The 19674-nt window shown below is 41.4% G+C and overlaps 1 protein-coding gene across 4 annotated transcripts in view; it reads right to left on the bottom strand.

The window, feature by feature from the left end:
* Window positions 1–5001: 5001 nt before the first annotated feature.
* The window catches only part of LOC138971510 (protein-glutamine gamma-glutamyltransferase K-like), a 39324-nt gene continuing 24651 nt past the window's right edge, over window positions 5002–19674 (bottom strand). For all 4 annotated transcript variants that reach the window (XM_070344270.1, XM_070344257.1, XM_070344277.1 and 1 more), the window contains exons 6-17: window positions 19184–19347; window positions 17357–17475; window positions 15274–15381; window positions 14837–15014; window positions 14098–14233; window positions 13260–13363; window positions 12373–12488; window positions 11372–11498; window positions 10646–10930; window positions 9693–9853; window positions 8764–8900; window positions 5002–8443 (exon numbers count right to left, since the gene is read on the bottom strand). In XM_070344270.1, the coding sequence (XP_070200371.1) occupies window positions 8272–8443; window positions 8764–8900; window positions 9693–9853; window positions 10646–10930; window positions 11372–11498; window positions 12373–12488; window positions 13260–13363; window positions 14098–14233; window positions 14837–15014; window positions 15274–15381; window positions 17357–17475; window positions 19184–19347 (1807 nt within the window). In that variant the 3' untranslated portion in view covers window positions 5002–8271. The remainder of the gene's footprint in view (window positions 8444–8763; window positions 8901–9692; window positions 9854–10645; window positions 10931–11371; window positions 11499–12372; window positions 12489–13259; window positions 13364–14097; window positions 14234–14836; window positions 15015–15273; window positions 15382–17356; window positions 17476–19183; window positions 19348–19674) is intronic.

Raw genomic sequence — 19674 nt, forward strand, 5'->3', positions numbered from 1 at the left:
TTCGTCGAGGGAGTCATTTGTTCGTGCCTTGGGGAGTTCTTTTCTCGTACGAAAGGTGTTCTCGGAGTAAGAATTTTGTACGACATTTTTACTCCGGAGTAAATTTTTCGTGTTACACCGGCAAAGCCGCGTTTAGTTGAGGGCGCGAAGCGGCGCCCGAACTTCCTTGGGGGGTCCGGCCGGAAAATGTTGATAAAAACAAGCAAAATTGAGCAATCTGGTGCAATCTGAGCCAATTAACTTCCCCTAATTCACTTCCAAAAGTTTATTTAATAAAGACAACTTTGGATGAACTTGAACAAGGAAATTTGACCTGAGCCAACAAATTACCCAACTACCTTCCAAAACCGTTATTTAGACAGGCCGGTTCCTGGGGGGATCCGGGGGTATCTCTCTCTCTCCCCCCCCCCCTCTCCCCTGGACATTTTTAATAAAAACAAGGAAAATGGAGCAATCTGATGCATATGAGTCATCATTTTTTCTTTATTTTTAAATGTACTTCTTTATTTTTTTCTTCTTTTTACATGTTTTTTTTACATTTAGTCAAGTTTTGACTAAATGTTTTAACGTAGAGGGGGGAATCGAAACGAGGGTGGTGGTGTATGTGCGTGTGTCTGTGTGTGTGTGTGTGTGTGTAGAGCGATTCAGACTAAACTACTGGACCGATCTTTATGAAATTTGACATGAGAGTTCCTGGGTATAAAATCCCCGAACGTTTTTTTCATTTTTTTGATAAATGTCTTTGATGACGTCATATCCGGCTTTTCGTGAAAGTTGAGGCGGCACTGTCACGCCCTCATTTTTCAACCAAATTGGTTGAAACTTTGGTCAAGTAATCTTCGACGAAGCCCGGGGTTCGGTATTGCATTTCAGCTTGGTGGCTTAAAAATTAATTAATGACTTTGGTCATTAAAAATCTGAAAATTGTAAAAAAAAAATAAAAATTTATAAAACGATCCAAATTTACGTTCATCTTATTCTCCATCATTTTCTGATTCCAAAAACATATAAATATGTTATATTCGGATTAAAAACAAGCTCTCAAAATTAAATATATAAAAATTATTATCAAAATTAAATTGTCGAAATCAATTTAAAAACAATTTCATCTTATTCCTTGTCGGTTCCTGATTCCAAAAACATATAGATATGATATGTTTGGATTAAAAACACGCTCAGAAAGTTAAAACAAAGAGAGGTACAGAAAAGCGTGCTATCCTTCTTAGCGCAACTACTACCCCGCTCTTCTTGTCAATTTCACTGCCTTTGCCATGAGCGGTGGACTGACGATGCTACGAGTATACGGTCTTGCTGAAAAATGGCATTGCGTTCAGTTTCATTATGTGAGTTCGACAGCTACTTGCCACTAAATGTTGTATTTTCGCCTTACGCGACTTGTTTTTAGGCTGGGTTCACATCATTTTAAAAACAAGGAAAATGGAGCAATCTGGTTCATCTGAGCCATCATTGATTCACGCGAACTTATCGGCGGCTGTTGGCTTCAAAGAAGCAAGCGATATGCAAAAAAAATTCGTCTGCTTGGGCAAACACGACCTAGCTTGCGTGATCTGCTTCCGGGCTCCCTTTTTTAAAACTTTCAAAACTTCGAGTTGTACTGATCTTGTCTTGATGAAAAAATAAATCTTGTATGATTTAAGAATGTTTGTGTTACAAGCTGTCAATTTATCATTTAGATTTTAAAAGTTAGTTCTACCGCCAAAATTGAGGCGTCCGATTGTGGTACTAGACAATCCGGCTGGCCACGCAAAAATAAATTCTTTGAAAAATGCTCGCTCTTTACGGAGGGCAGTGAGTGTTTAAACGAAAGGGTGTTTGTACTGTGTGTGCCTAACTGGCAGTGTCTGTGACCAGAAACTGATGGTTTACGTGAAGCTGAGTGTGCCTTTAAGTTATGATTTGTTAACCAGGAGATTTATGTACTCAAGTCGGGAAAGACATACAAAATACTTAATACAAGCCGTGAGTATGTGCGGTCGGCACTCCTCCCCCACGGCCACCCCATTTAAACACACAAACATTTACACGCAAGTCATCAACTGTTCTCAGTATTTCACACGATGGTAGATAAAACAAGTCGCGTAAGGCGAAAATACAATATTTAGTCAAGTAGCTGTCGAACTCACAGAATGAAACTGAACGCAATGCCATTTTTCAGCAAGACCGTATACTCGTAGCATCGTCAGTCCACCGCTCATGGCAAAGGCAGTGAAATTGACAAGAAGAGCGGGGTAGTAGTTGCGCTAAGAAGGATAGCACGCGTTTCTGTACCTCTCTTTGTTTTAACTTTCTGAGCGTGTTTTTAATCCAATAATATCATATCTATATGTTTTTGGAATCAGGAACCGACAAGGAATAAGATGAAAGTGTTTTTAAATTGATTTCGACAATGTAATTTTGATAATAATTTTTATATATTTAATTTTCAGAGCTTGTTTTTAATCCGAATATAACATATTTATATGTTTTTGGAATCAGCAAATGATGGAGAATAAGATAAACGTAAATTTGGATCGTTTTATAAATTTTTATTTTTTTTTACAATTTTCAGATTTTTAATGACCAAAGTCATTAATTAATTTTTAAGCCACCAAGCTGAAATGCAATACCGAAGTCCGGGCTTCGTCGAAGATTACTTGACCAAAATTTCAACCAATTTGGTTGAAAAATGAGGGCGTGACAGTGCCGCCTCAACTTTCACGAAAAGCCGGATATGACGTCATCAAAGACATTTATCAAAAAATGAAAAAAACGTTCGGGGATTTCATACCCAGGAACTCTCATGTCAAATTTCATAAAGATCAGTCCAGTAGTTTAGTCTGAATCGCTCTACACACACACACACACACACACGCACAGACACACATACACCACGACCCTCGTTTCGATTCCCCTTCGATGTTAAAATATTTAGTCAAAACTTGACTAAATATAAAAAGACTGTCCCTCCTCTCCCTGAAGCAGACAATTTATTGACGAGTCAATAGCACGATAAATTGGGGCCGCGCATTAATCGTGTCAGTAATAGTTATAGTGTCCTCCGTTTTGTTGTGTCTGAGCCAACCCAGGGCTTCCCACGCAGGTTACAAAATCAGACGTAAAAGATCGGGAAACGTGCACTTGTTTCGTACCTATGTAAAATGGACTGCAGAGAAAGTATAGAGCCAACGCACTACTTGCAAGTATTGGACAGGTTTAAATGAGCACGGCGACGTCAGTGGAACCATCCATCAACTCAGTGGAGATTCATGGCAAATATAATCAAATGTCTGACTGCTTCACTGATGTGCAGAGTGGGGATTTTTCGGTGATTTTATTTCTTAACTGACATTAGTGTCAATCTGTGAAATTGACACACACACACACCGCACACACACACACACACACACACACACACACATCGGCACACACACACACACACATAGGTCTACACACAAACACACACAGACACACTAAAACTTGTTCAAAACCAATGATTGCATCTGACCAAATACGTGTAACGATTCAACTTATTGAAGTTGCACTACGTCGAGTATGTTGGTAAAATATTCTGAAGCTTCAAAGCAATCTACCAAGTCATTGCTGAAATACAGCGCTTTGTCATGATACCCCTACAAAAATGACGCAAAAAGTCCCGTTTTTTTACCGCTCATGCGATCGACACTTGCATTAGTAGGAATAGCATAGCACACGAAATACGCAAGCTAGCTAAACAAAACAACCTGTTCGGGGTAGATAATTGATTTGGCTTTCTCCTCGCATGTAAAAGTTGCAAAGTTTTGCCTATTGTGATTTTTGGTCGATTTGTAATTGGGCCCTTCCGTTTTTGTCGAGTCGATTTTGAGGGCACCTTTATTTAAGCAGCGGTCAAAGACACACGTGACATGCGCGCTCTGAGGCTCGCACACACACACACACACAGATGCCCAGCCAAAATATGAAGTGTCACAGACACACACAGACAGACAACTGTGTTTCATTGCCATCCCGCGATACTTACACTGAGCTAGCGAGTATGTATGGTTGATAACTATGTAGGCTACTCGACACTGATGTCAAGTGGGTCAGACAAAACGTGACATAACTGTGTCGAGTGGTACAACATGTACTATTCACATTCTCACGTTCACCAACTTCACATGAGTATGCTTACTTTCCGTCTCCTCAAGAATTGTGTCAGTTGTTCGAGCCTGCACATTTTGTTATCTGCTTGACGATTCAGTTCTGTCATCCTTATCCAAGTGATAAACGTCTCAGGTTTCAAAATGGGAGTGCGGTTTTTGCGTTTAATAGATGTTTAATTCAAGTTGTCCCACTAAAAGCAAGGGTATTCACTTTTTCATTTTTTTCCGAACATGTATTGTCTTTTCGCCCACAGCTGTCAAATCAAAAATGGGCAAATAACACGTGAAAAAGGCGCAATCTTTAATAAATTTGAGGATTGAAAATCGTTTGTAAAAGGTGAAAGCAAATTTGCTATATTGAAAGTGACCATTTTAAATCTTGGGAGTAGCCTATCTTCAGGTGAACATGTTAACTTCTTGGGAATGTTTCAGGTGATAATTTTTAATCTTGGGAGTATTTTAGGTTACGATTTTAAATCTTGGGAATTGCTTGATAACTTGCCATTTGTCCACAGTACTAGCGACTATTTGGGACATAACGTGGTTATAATATGCTAAGATCTTGGGAGTATTTCAGGTGACGATTTTATATTTTGGGAAAATTACAGGCGGTGAAAGCTAGGGAGGAGAGGGAATAAAGAGGGTGGGATGGGATGATTTGGTAAAATATCAGGCTACTTGAGATGCCCACTCAGGAAAACTAAAGCCAAAAAGGCCACTGCTGGAGTGATCTAAGGGAGGCTATGAATACAAAGAGAATGTGTGACCTTACGATTTCACACGATTATTGTCCTTGAATAGGGCATTCACACACACACACACACACACACACACACACACACACACACACACTGGTACAATAAGTTGAAGCAGTTTATTGAAAATGTTATTCAAAAATTGAAAATATGAAAACCATTATTCATAGTACTGTATTTTAGAGATGATGAGATTCTTACATGTGTTAGTTTACAGTCAACAAAATACAGTAAATAAAGATGTGTTTTACTATACTAAGGAAATACTGTAGAATACGAAACAGTGGTTGGTATGCATATAATTAGTAAAGAAAATAGAGTCGGATTCAAATACATAAATGAGCAAATATATTTTTGAGTAACTTGTTACTTTATTAACCTGTCCGTTTCTCAGCTGAGCTGCCAGGATAAACAGCAGTTACTTTACATAATCTGTAGACTGAATAATCTGCATACATATTGAGCAACAACTTTTCAAGAGGAATACATATAATGAAAACACAGCTGATATTGCCAGCCAATACAAAATAACCTATGAAAAGCAATGGTACATCAAGATGCCAAACATTCAGCCTGTAAAAAAGGTCAAGCCAGAGTATTATATTTCAAATTGTGATAGCAGCTGTTCAGTTCAAGTGAGACTCAATGGAAAGATGAACATGGTTTAATAATCAGGCACATGAAAGTTTGTTTGTTTGTTCGTTCATGGGCTGAAACTCCCACGGCTTTTACGTGTATGACCGTTTTTACCCTGCCATTTAGGCAGCCATACGCCGCTTTCGGAGGAAGCATGCTGGGTATTTTCGTGTTTCTTTAACCCACCGAACTCTGACGTGGATTACAGGATCTTTTTCGTGCGCACTTGGTCTTGTGCTTGCGTGTACACACGGGGGTGTTCGGACACCGAGGAGAGTCTGCACACAAAGAAATAAATCTCTCGCCGAACGTGGGGACGAACTCACACTGACAGCGGCCAATTGGATACAAATCCAGCGCGCTACCGACTGAGCTACATCCCCGCCCGGGGCACATGAAAGTAATAATCAGGTCAAAATATCAAATGTTTCAACCGCAATTATATATGTATATTTATTTTTAAACCAGCAAGCACATGCATTCAGCACAAGTAATTCTTTTTAGGCAATTCAATGAAGTGATTGTAAAAGGTGAGAAAGTGGTTTTGTTTACCACACATAGGCATGTAGCACGGGCACATGTTTCATATTACAATCTTCTTCTTCTTCTATGTTCGTGGGCTGAAACCCCCACATATACTCGTGTTTTTTGCACGAGTGGAATTTTACGTGTATGACCGTTTTTACCCCGCCATTTAGGCAGCCATACGCCGCTTTCGGAGGAAGCATGCTGGGTATTTTCGTGTTTCTATAACCCACCGAACTCTGACATGGATTACAGGATCTTTTCCGTGCGCACTTGGTCTTGTGCTTGCGTGTACACACGAAGGGGGATAAGACACTAGCAGGTCTGCACATAAGTTGACCTGGGAGATTGGAAAAATCTCCACACTTAACCCACCAGGCGGCCGCAGCCGGGATTCGAACCCTCGACCTTCCGATTAAGAGGCCGACGTCTTACCACCATGCCACAGCGCCCGTCTGACATTAGGCTACAATAAAACACACTTGTTTTCCAGTGAGACACTTGAGAAGAAATACGAAAGTTTTATGTTTTGCATAAATGTGTAGTTTAAGGCAGTGTGAGCTCAAGCTTAAAACATGCAAACGAATGAAACAAACAAACAACTAACAACCAAAAAATGAAACAAACAAACATAGAAACAACTACCAAACAAAATATTAAACCCCCAAATGGACATTGTATTTGAAAACAGGCACGTGATCACTCAGAGTTTTTACAGGGGGATACAGGTTTTGAGAGTAAAGCAAAAATTTAAACTTCTCCTGATACATGTAGTAAAAAATACATTAACCGTAAAACTAAAACTAATCCGTATGCAGGGCTGGACCTAATGTATTATAGGGGAGGGGCCTCCAAAATAAGGCAGGGGTTCACTTGCTGTCCAGGCGGGGGATCTGAGGGAGGGGGGGGGGGGGGGGGGTGGTTGCATAGATGCTGTTGAATTTTAGCACTTGGAATGGGTATTGTGGGTGTATATTTGCCAGGTTAGGGTTCAGAGGCTTCCGTAACCCGGGAAACCCTCTCTCCCCTAGTTCCCAGCCTGGTAGTGGTATCAACACATAGCTATCTTACAAAAGAGGTACACAGGCCAGTTTGCTTTTTATCACGCTGAGCTGTTGTTAATTTACTGACCATGAAAAAACAGCATAAGTCCAACAAACATTCAGTTATAATACGCAGCTGCCTCAGTAAACCTGAGCCATTCTGAAAAGTTTTCCAGCAAACTGATATGCATTTTGATTTGTGGCTTAAAGAAGGAGGCAGGTGAGTGATCATTGTATGATTTTGAGACACAGTACAATATAATTTAGCATTAAACAGCCAGAATTTATTTCAAAAGCAATGACAGTGATGATGCTTAAATATCAGTTAATTGTCACAACCCTTAATAACAAGCTTCACTGTCACATTTCAGACATCCATTAACGCAGGGAAAAGGTGGATTTCTGTGATGAGGTGATCTTCTAATGCTGCCTTCGTCGTAAATAAGAAAAAGGAAACAATCTGCACATGATCTCAGCTCACATGGTAAGGTTTACCCCTTTTTCTCACATGAATACTCATGCGATCAAGCCAACATAAGAGTACCAAAAACCAATGGATTTTGAGGCAGGAACCCTCGCATATCTCCTACCCCCTCCCCCTGTTCATGGTTGCAAGCCCTAAGACTTTCACCATGAACTTGGAATCTTTATCGTGCGCATGCATGCACACAAGGGTGTTCAGGTACAAAGTAGAGTCTGCACAAAGTTTACTCTGGGAAATAAATCCCTCACTGCCTTTGGGGGTCAAACCCACACGGATAGCGACAAACTGGTTTCAGAGCCAGAGCTGCTGCTGACTGAGCTATCTCCCCGCCAACCCAGATTTTTGCCTGAAGAATGTCATTGTGTCCAGTGACAAAACTCAGGCACTGGCACAAACAGGATGAATGCCATTCCCCTCTCCACCTCAACATGATGAACCCCCTCCTAACCCCTTTCTTAATTCTCCCTCCCTCCCTTCCACACAACCACCCATCCCCCTACGCCCTTTCTCCCATAAAATATCGTTGTTTCTTCTCCTTCTACTTTTGCGTTCATGGACTGTAACTCTCACATACACTTGTGTTCTGCACGAACAGGTTTTTACGTGTATGACTGTTTTATACCCCCAGCCATTTAGGGAGCCATACTCCGTATTCGGGGGATATCATTGTTTGACAGTCCAATCACTCAAGCGTTGGTGTCCATGGGCTGGACGTTTCGCTTGACCTCAAACTCTGCGCTGCCGTCCACTCCGCTCAGCTGGTCAGAGCTGAAGGTGGCTTCGATCTCTCGCTGACCGAAGCGACGCGGCTTCAGCTTGAACGTGTAGGTGACCGTTTCTTCTGGCTTGATTGGTTTGCTGTAAGAGGAGCATAGATAGATTCAGCTAAATATTGTATATTTATGCAAACTTTTATTTCATAACTGTTGTCAAAAATCACAAGTTTGTTGCAGTAAACCCTTATTTTGCAACTGTCGTCAGCCACAGAGAGATAATTTACAAATCGAACACTGTTTTCAGATAGATAGAGAATACTACAAAATTCTCAATAATTTTTGGACAGACTGTAACATACATGTGCAAAAGAGTTATTAAGTGATAGTTATGCGGAACCTATCTTCTGGCACCTGAGAGAATAACAAGCATTGAAATGAACAAGCGACTCATCATCAACTCACCCAAATTCATGGACGTCAGAGGCCAAGATGGAGGCTCCCTCAAGGTGAAAGCTGCCGTTGGTCAGGTTGATGGGCAGGGGGTTGGTGAAGCTGACCGTTCCCTCGTACTCCTGTCCCACCTTCATTTCCTCAGGAACCTGCATCATCATAATCACAAAACAAGAATGGTAATTGGAACGGTTTGTTTGTTTGTTTAACACCCAGCCGACCACGAAGGGCCATATCAGGGCGGTGCTGCTTTGACATATAACGTGCGCCACACACAAGACAGAAGTCGCAGCACAGGCTTCATGTCTCACCCAGTCACATTATTCTGACACCGGACCAACCAGTCCTAGCACTAACCCCATAATGCCAGACACCAGGCGGAGCAGCCACTAGATTGCCAATTTTAAAGTCTTAGATATGACCCGGCCGTGGTTCGAACCCACGACCTCCCGATCACGGGGCGGACGCCTTACCACTAGGCCAACATTGGAACGGTTAACTTATGACAAAACAAAACATGACATTCACAGGTAAGTCTAACCAATGATCTTTAAAGTGGACCGACAGACACACGCACTTAGCGTACGGACAATGAACTTAGCTCTAAAGCATTACTGTTCTAAGTCTCTGTGTACTGTAGATGTGTAGTAGATTCGTTTTGGTCGACTTTATTTACATCCAAACATATCGATATTGGTTCTCAAACATACGCACGCACACACGCATGTATGCAAGCATGCACGGTTGCACACACACACACACACACACACACACACTAACACACACACTAACACACACACACACTAACACAAGCAAATGCAACCCTAACCCTAACCAAACCCATACACATGCACATACATGCGCATGCACGATCTAAACACACAGTGCACGCAAACACACACACACATACACACACCCCCTACCCCCACACCCACACTGACCGTGATCTGCAGTTCAGGCTTCAAGAGAGTGAAGTCCTTGGTGGCAGCAAAGCACTGCTTGGTGCCGATGACGTTGAAGACAGCGTACAGCTGGAGACAGGCCTCAGGGTTCAGCTTAGTCTGGTAGTCTTTGCCGGTCACTGTCAGCTCCTTAGTCTCTTCTGAGTAAACACAAATTGTCACATGTAGTACAGTGCAACCCCCCTTTTAAGACCCCCTAATTTAAGACTTCCTCTCTGTCAAGACCTTGTTTTCTCAGACTTTCTATTCATGACCTGTGTAAATTTACCCCCATTTTGAGACTCCCTCCTTTTTAAGACCTGATTTTGTCAGATTTGTAGGGAGGTTCCTGTATCTGTGTGTTATGGTAGAAAGAAACGATGATGTAATGTACATCCGGGGTAGCTTGAATGTGGAGCATAAAGAAGCATGGACGCCTCTACGTTGACTGAGTATGTGCAATGTGGAATACTTGCGTGTGTGAGTCTGTGGAGCCGTGAACACTACATCAGAAGAGTGTTCATGTTAAACAAATTCTACACTTTTGCTGGTAAAACAGATGACAAAATCTGGAGACAGAAATTGCCAACCTTTCAGTCAAAGTGGCTTTTATGACATTTAAGATTTATTCAGAAAATTACAGCCAATATTATTCATTGATGTACGTCAAGTCAAATCCAGTCTAAACACAATCTGCTTGATGGCAGTTGAGTAGTTGGATACTGCTAAATTATCAGACAAACTCAGTGAACAAAAAACAAAACGAAGCAGGCAAGGAAAAAAGGCCTCCATAATAAACTGTAATGTTTAAAAGAATACGTTATACATTATCAAAAAAATAAAACAAAACAGGTAATGATTGAAAGAATACCTTATACATTATCATCACTGAAATGACATCCCGGAATCCATTCATTGCTTTCACATTCAAATTCTCTCAGCAGTTCACTAACCTTCCCCAGGTGCAAGTTTAACCGTATATTTATCGCCATGAAGTCTCTTGGAAGGGACACCGGTGTAAAAACTCGTCAGAAGCGACATCCTGCCCTGTACTGTTCGAGTGTTGCTGCTGTCGTTTTTCATCGTCACTGACACAGTGACGTCATCACCGATATTGACTGAGGGGAGGCTGACACTGAATATGATGTCAGGTTTGGTTTCGCTCTTGTAGATGTTCTCGGTGAAGATCTTGCTGAAGCGGTTGACAAACTCGACAACTTTGCGCTCTTCCAGTGATCCTGAATAGAAGATAATCAGAAGGATCAGCAAGAAATTCAATGGTTATACAAAGCAGGGGCTTTCCCTATCTCACAATAAGTTCTGCCCATAAGGGCTTAAAAATTAAATTTTCTTCACCAATTTCAAACCAGATATAAGACTGCCACAGTTTCAAAGTCACTGTGATTGTTTTGAATTGTATAAGGATCGATATTAAACTTCAATAAATGACCCTTCCTAGTTCAAGAAAATTATCAGGTGAAATGAAAGGAGGGACGTTCTGCTGCATTTGGAAAAGTTTGCAAGTTCAAAAGGCTAAACCTTTTTGATTTTTCTTTATTTTCTTTTGAAGAAAAGATTCTCAAAAATCTGAACAAACTTGTTCTAATGCAACAGAATGTCCTTACTTTCACCTAATCACCTGATTAAAAAAAAACATTAAACAAAACAAGACTGCTTACCCTCAGGGTGTTTGTACTGATGGGTGATGTCATTGAGGTAGCTGGATCCAACGCTCTTGGTGCTGATCTGTTTGCCCACAGCATGTGGATCAAGGTAGGCCACCTCCGTATCGCCTTCCTTGTTTCGCTGAAATGAAGAAAAAAAGGGTTTTTAGAAAATGTCGCAACGGATACCTTTCAGTTTTGATTCACTACAGTGGAAGCCCCCTTTTAAGACCTCCAAAAATCTGATCAGGTCTTATTATTATTATATTATTTTATGAAGTCTTATATCGCGCGCGTATCTCCAGACTCGGACTCAAGGCGCAGGGATCTATTTATGCCGTGTGAGATGGAATTTTTTACACAATACATGTACATCACGCATTCACATCGACCAGCAGATCGCAGCCATTTCGGCGCATATCCTACTTTTCACGGCCTATTATTCCAAGTCACACGGGTATTTTGGTGGACATTTTTTATCTATGCCTATACAATTTTGCCAGGAAAGACCCTTTTGTCAATCGTGGGATCTTTAACGTGCACACCCCAATGTAGTGTACACGAAGGGACCTTGGTTTTTCGTCTCATCCGAAAGACTAGCACTTGAACCCAGCACCTAGGTTAGGAAAGGGGGGAGAAAATTGCTAAGGTCTGAAAAGGAGAGATTCTTAAAATGGGGGTGAATCTACAGAGGTTATGGACAGCGAGTCTAAGAAAGCAGGGTCTGAAAAGGAGAGATTCTTAAAATGGGGGTGAATCTACAGAGGTTATGGACAGCGAGTCTAAGAAAGCAGGGTCTGAAAAGGGATGGAGTCCTAAATTGGGTGTGGAAAATACAAGAACGGAACCAAACAGAGAACATTGAAACTAATCTAAAAGTAAAACATACAGTCGAGTGAATAATAAAACATTGACAATTCAAAAATGGAATCAAACACAAAAGATAGAGCCCTGCATTCTAAAAGTAAAACAGACAGTTTATGATTTTTATAATAAAGTCCTCTGCGTGTAGTTACCTTCCAGTGAACCTTATCACCGTTGACCTCACTGAAGATGAAGGGGATGTCGTAGTTGAGGTACACGTGACCTTCCTTGATGGCCCTGAGCGGGGCTGGGCCACAGCGCATCACACCTGCACACAGTACAGTCAACCGTGTCCATATTTCAAGAAAATGACTGAAAGTCCACAAACAAACACACCACTGAAACTACTCTAGCCATCTTGATTCAGTGGTACCAGCCAAAAGTGTCCCTACATTGCAGGTGGCCTGTCATGACAGGTATATTTTGGAAGATATAATAGAAAAAGGTACAACATAAGGTGTCCTTTTAACTCATTGTCTCCCAGGTGCGGATATATCCGTACCCACTCATAATATGGCTCTATCTGACCAGGTACGGATACATCCGCTCAGACTGTTAGCGTCAGTCGCTTCCTGTAACGTCCATCTAACGCCTGCATTCCAGTGTGTTGATACACAGTTACTACACAGTTACTACAATTCTGAGTGACCTGCTGCAGCACAGCTGGTCTCGGCTAAAAAAAACTTGGTCAACATAGGTGGGGTAGGAAGTGTTAAGGGAGGTGTCCTCTCATCGGAGGGGCCACACATGGCAGGTACCACTGTGCCAAAGAGTCAATGCATTACTGACCCAAGCTCCTAAGTTGTCTGCACTATAGATGTATCATCAGAGCAGAGTGTTCAGAACTTTTCAGTTGCTAAAATGCAGTCCTCACATATTGCTGATCAACCCATGAGCTACCAAGGATTCAGGCTGCAGTTGCTAGGTGAATAACCTGTGGTTGCCAGGTGATTATCGCGAATAAACACACCTTCTAGTTTACAGATGGAAAAGCATAGTGTGGAATAACTTAACAATACAACACATTGTCTCCCCTGACCTTCACTGAGTTCTTGTGGTGTTGCATCATGGGCCTGCCAGCCGTCATAACCATCAGGTAGATCCAGACGACGGAAAAAGGATTCGTTCCACACGTGAAAGTTCCTAAATAACACAAGACAACAACCTCTGGGTAAAATGCAGAAAAGCACAGAGTGAAATGGACTTGCATCTTTAAACTTTTGAATGCTCAAGCAAGTAAACAAACAGGCAAAGAGACAAAACAACAACAAAAACTGATGCACTACATGTATTTATACTGATGTTGACATACAATTTTTAAATGTAAGAAACCAGAAAAAAAGTTGTAGGGTAGAAAAAGAACAGCTTAACAATGCACATCCTCACACTCCCCTCCATTTATCACACTTTTCTGCATTCAAGGCCTGCTGCCAATAGATGAACTCCGGATATAACTCACGTCTGTATGGGTTGTGAAAGAGTGAATACTTTTGCTTTTAGTGAGGCAAGCTTTCTACACGTGCTCATTTCAGATACACCCCTCACTAGTGACTGGCCTATAATGGTGGGAAAGTCACATCTTCTCTTGTGACATTATAGGCTAGGGGTTGTGTCTGAAACACGTGTACAGAAAACATGTGTAGATTGTTTGTCTCACTAAAAGCAAGGGCATTCACTCTTTCATTACCCATACAAATCCAACAGAGTTATTTCCGAACTATTCTGCACAGCCAGCGGCTACTTGCAACTTGTTACTAAAGTTAATGTTTTTTGACCGAGTAGAACTGCATAAGCAAACATCGTCTATTGAAATATCATGCATGTTCCTTTCCGTGCTCATATCATTGTTTGCACATGTAGCAGCCACAGCGACTCACCAGACGGAGTCGTTGAGTTCAGGGATGGGTTCGTCGTCCTCGTCAAAGTGTGAGTCGATGGTCATGGTAGAGTCACAATCATGAGCCGACTCAAAGTTGGTCACTGACCTCGTGGGTATGCCCAACGCACGCAGCACTGAAAACAGACAATATTTATATCTTACTTCTTTCTCTACAAGTTGAAAAATACATATAGGTGCAGCTACAATTTTTTTTAATGACAAAAGACACTAATTAAAAGCACCAAGATGTTTGTTCTTGGCCCTCTCTTCTAAATTAAAATTTCTGACGAAAAGAAAATTTAAGAAGACGACATGATTGAGTAATGGCGTCACGTAAAATTCATTTCATTACTTTAAATGCTTATTTCCGATGAACTGACCAAGAATTAGAAAAATATTTGTAAGGGCCAGGCTGTGTATGTATCGGTTTTCGTATACTATTTACAATCATAAATCAAAGGAATGATCAAGGAGGGTAGACAAACTAAGCATGTCAAGAACTCACATCATGGCAACATCTACAGAACTCACATGTAGTGAAAAGCCCATCTCTGGAACCGTTTATTGCTGTGAAGTCTTCCAGAGTGTTAGCGAGTGTTCAACCAACGTTAACAAAGATAAAAACAGAACTCACATGTGGTGACAAGCCCATCTCTGGAACCGTTTATTGCTGTGAAGTCTTCCAGAGTGTTAGCGAGTGTTCAACCAACGTTAACAAAGATAAAAACAGAACTCACATGTGGTGACAAGCCCAGAAAAGACCCAGCACTGTCCGTACTTGACGGGTTTGTCTGTGGCCATGAACTGCTCCAGGATCTTGACGCTTCCGGTCCACGCCCAGGGTGCTGTGGAGCTCTTGGGGTATTTTTCTGTCCACCGACCCTCCAGTACTCCATTGTCATCATTGCTGTTGGCCTGTAAAAAAGAAAACAGTACCATGCAGACCCTGGACTATTGTTACTGTTGGACTGTGAGGGTTAAACAGGACTTTGGGGCTCTTGGGATATTTTTCTGTCCACGTGCCTTCCACACACTTTATTGTTTTTTGACAGAGTAGAACTGGATTAGCAAGAAAGCAAATGAAGCTTCATCTGTGCAGGGATAATGTTCAAACACCATGCAGTGTCTGTTGATGCCACCTTCTCTAAATGTAACCTTCTTCATAGCAACTCACCAATGCAGAAATAGCCCTGACCACAGAGATGGGGCCCCTCCGAGCTGGTTCTGCCAGCTCAGCTTTGTCCAACAGATGCAGCGCAGCATCAAGGCACGGGTTATCAAACTGAACAGAGATTGAAACAAACGCTTGCTAGATCTGCTAAGACTGATGATTTCAGCACTAATACACATCATGACATTCACACTTACACAATTGCACACACACACACACACACACACACACACACACACACACACACACACACACACACACACACACACACACTCACACACACATACACGCACCCAAACTCGCCAGCTCATGCATGTCATCCCACACATGTAACACTGACTCTACCTGTTGTTTTGAACACATGTAACACTGACTCTACCTGCTGTTTTGAACACATGTAACACCTACTCTACCTGTTGTTTTGAACACATGTAACACCTACTCTACCTGTTGTTTTGAACACATGTAACACTGACTCTAACTGTCGTTTTGAACACATGTAACATATATGAAGTCTTATATCGCGCGCGTATCTCCAGACTCGGACTCAAGGCGCAGGGATCTATTTATGCCGTGTGAGATGGAATTTTTTTACACAATAAATCACGCATTCACATCGACCAGCAGATCGCAGCCATTTCGGCGCATATCCTACTTTTCACGGCCTATTATTCCAAGTCACACGGGTATTTTGGTGGACATTTTTTATCTATGCCTATACACTTATGCCAGGAAAGACCCTTTTGTCAATCGTGGGATCTTTAATGTGCACACCCCAATGTAGTGTACACGAAGCCGAAGGGACCTCGGTTTTTCGTCTCATCCGAAAGACTAGCACTTGAACCCACCACCTAGGTTAGGAAAGGGGGGAGAAAATTACTAACGCCCTGACCCAGGGTCGAACTCGCAACCTCTCGCTTCCGAGCGCAAGTGCGTTACCACTCAGCCACTCGTAACACTGACTCTACCTGTTGTTTTGAACACATGTAACACTGACTCTACCTGTTGTTTTGAACACATGTAACACTGACTCTACCTGTTGTTTTGAACACATGTAACACTGACTCTACCTGTTGTTTTGACCACATGTAACACTGACTCTACCTGTCGTTTTGACCACATGTAACACGGACTCTACCTGTTTTGAACAGATGTAACACTGACTGTACCTGTTCTTTTGAACAAATGTATCACTGACTCTACCTGTTGTTTTGAACACATGTAACACTGACTCTACCAGTTGTTTTGAACACATGTAACATTGACTCTACCTGTTGTTTTGAACACATGTAACACTGACTCTACCTGTTGTTTTGAACACATGTAACACTGACTCTACCTGTTGTTTTGAACACATGTAACACTGACTCTAACCTGTTGTTTTGAACACATGTAACATTGACTCCACATGTTTATTTTGAACAGATGTAACACTGACTCTACCTGTCGTTTCGAACACATGTAACATTGACTCTACATGTTTATTTTGAACAGATGTAACACTGACTCTACCTGTTGTTTTGAACACATGTAACACTGACTCACACCTGTCGTTTTGAACACATGTAACACTGACTCTACCTGTTGTTTTGAATACATGTAACACTGACTCTACCTGGTGTTTTGAACACATGTAACAATGACTCTACCTGTTGTTTTGAACACATGTAACACTGACTCTACCTGGTGTTTTGAACACATGTAACACTGACTCTACCTGGTGTTTTGAACACATGTAACAATGACTCTACCTGTTGTTTTGAACACATGTAACACTGACTCTACCTGTCGTTTTGAACACATGTAACACTGACTCTACCTGTCGTTTTGAACACATATAACACTGACTCTACCTGTTGTTTTGAACACATGTAACACTGACTCTACCTGTCGTTTTGAACACATGTAACACTGACTCCACCTGTTGTTTTGAACACATGTAACACTGACTCTACCTGTTGTTTTGAACACATGTAACACTGACTCCACCTGTTGTTTCGAACACATGTAACACTGACTCTACCTGTTGTTTTGAACACATGTAACACTGACTCTACCTGTTGTTTTGAACACATGTAACACTGACCTGTCCATAGTTCCAAGGTCTGCCAGTGTTACTCCTGCTGGACCCCACCCAGATACGTCCGCGTTCATTCAGCACGTATTCTTCTCGTTCCTTCTCGTCTTGCATAAACACAACATCGTCTGAAATCACAGAAACGTAAGATGTCATCACGACTGACATATATATGCATGCAGCGTCCATCAGAGTAATACCACAACAGTAGTTACATTCATGTACTCTCTTTAACGCTGCATAATCCAACGGGACATTTGTATGCCCTGTCGGCAGATCAAGACCATGAGATGTCGTGACTACTGTCACACGAAGACCACATTACATTTGACTGTGTTGTGCTTCCCACTCTTATATATTTACAACACTAATATTCACACACCTTTCTTTTGTAGAGAACAGAGTAGATATTCACCAGTGTACAGTTGTTCCCAGGCCTCGGTCAGTCTTCGGTCATTTACGCATACTTTTTTTATCTGACGCATTTTTCTGACCTCAGGTCGGTCGAATGTCTGAAAGTTCAGTTTTGACACATCTGATGCTTTTTTATATTTAGTCAAGTTTTGACTAAATATTTTAACATCGAGGGGGAATCGAGACGAGGGTCGTGGTGTATGTGTGTCTGTCTGTCTGTGCGTGTGTGTGTGTGTGTGTGTGTGTGTGTGTGTGTGTGTAGAGCGATTCAGACTAAACTACTGGACCGATCTTTATGAAATTTGACATGAGAGTTCCTGGGTATGAAATCCCCGAACGTTTTTTTCATTTTTTTGATAAATGTCTTTGATGACGTCATATCCGGCTTTTCGTGAAAGTTGAGGCGGCACTGTCACGCCCTCATTTTTCAACCAAAATGGTTGAAATTTTGGTCAAGTAATCTTCGACGAAGCCCGGACTTCGGTATTGCATTTCAGCTTGGTGGCTTAAAAATTAATTAATGACTTTGGTCATTAAAAATCTGAAAATTGTAAAAAAAAATAAAAATTTATAAAACGATCCAAATTTACGTTTATCTTATTCTCCATCATTTTCTGATTCCAAAAACATATAAATATGTTATATTCGGATTAAAAACAAGCTCGGAAAATTAAATATATAAAAATTATTATCAAAATTAAATTGTCCAAATCAATTTAAAAACACTTTCATCTTATTCCTTGTCGGTTCCTGATTCCAAAAACATATAGATATGATATGTTTGGATTAAAAACACGCTCAGAAAGTTAAAACAAAGAGAGGGACAGAAAAGCGTGCTATCTTTCTTAGCGCAACTACTACCCTGCTCTTCTTGTCAATTTCACTGCCTTTGCCATGAGCGGTGGACTGACGATGCTACGAGTATACGGTCTTGCTGAAAAATGGCATTGCGTTCAGTTTCATTCTGTGAGTTCGACAGCTACTTGACTAAATATTGTATTTTCGCCTTACGCGACTTGTTAATTACTGGCTCAGTGCATTTGAATTGGGTCGAAATAAGCCATCACAACAGCTTTTGTGAAACTGCAATATTTATTTGCTAGTCACGGGGCCAAGTAGCTCAGTTAGTAGAGCACTGGAATTGTGATTATAAGTTCACAAGTTTAAATCCCGCCAGTGACGGAAATGAGTCAACTTCATGTGCTCACTCAGACACTGTGTCCCACCCCCGTGTCACCACAGTGGCACGTAAAAGACCTCGGTCATTTTGCCATAAGTGCAGGTGGCTGATTACACCTAAACACGCACCACCTGGGTAGCGCGACTCTTGTTGCTGCTAGCTTTCCACTGGGAGGAAGCGACCCAAATTTTTCCAGCATTGGGATAATAGAGTGAATGAAATTAAAAAGATTTTTTTTTTACCTGAACACCATGGGTTGAAGATGACGACGATGTCCTGGTCTTCCCACTCGTAGCGACACAGTCCTTTCTCGTCATTGCCGGTCAGGTGGGTCTCCACGAACAGCTGGTACTTGCCGATGATGCCATTGGCCGGGGGACACACCGCCACTTTCAGCACGTCAGCGCTGATCCCACAACAGTATTACTAATTTACAGACGGCAAAGCAGAACTTGAAAAGCTCACTTGAAAAAAACTCCCTTTTGACTGTGCAAGTAACAGCTTACACCCCTCAGCAAAAAAAAGGGAATATTCCCCCTGATGTTGCTTAAAGACAATCAAATAATTACAACAAAAAATTAAATGGAATAGTCTGATATAAAAAAAACAAGTCGCGTAAGGCGAAAATACAATATTTAGTCAAGTAGCTGTCGAACTCACAGAATGAAAATGAACGCAATGCCATTTTTCAGCAAGACCGTATACTCGTAGCATCGTCAGTCCACCGCTCATG

Source organism: Littorina saxatilis, linkage group LG1 (assembly GCF_037325665.1).
Source record: "Littorina saxatilis isolate snail1 linkage group LG1, US_GU_Lsax_2.0, whole genome shotgun sequence".
Classification (NCBI taxonomy): domain Eukaryota; kingdom Metazoa; phylum Mollusca; class Gastropoda; order Littorinimorpha; family Littorinidae; genus Littorina; species Littorina saxatilis.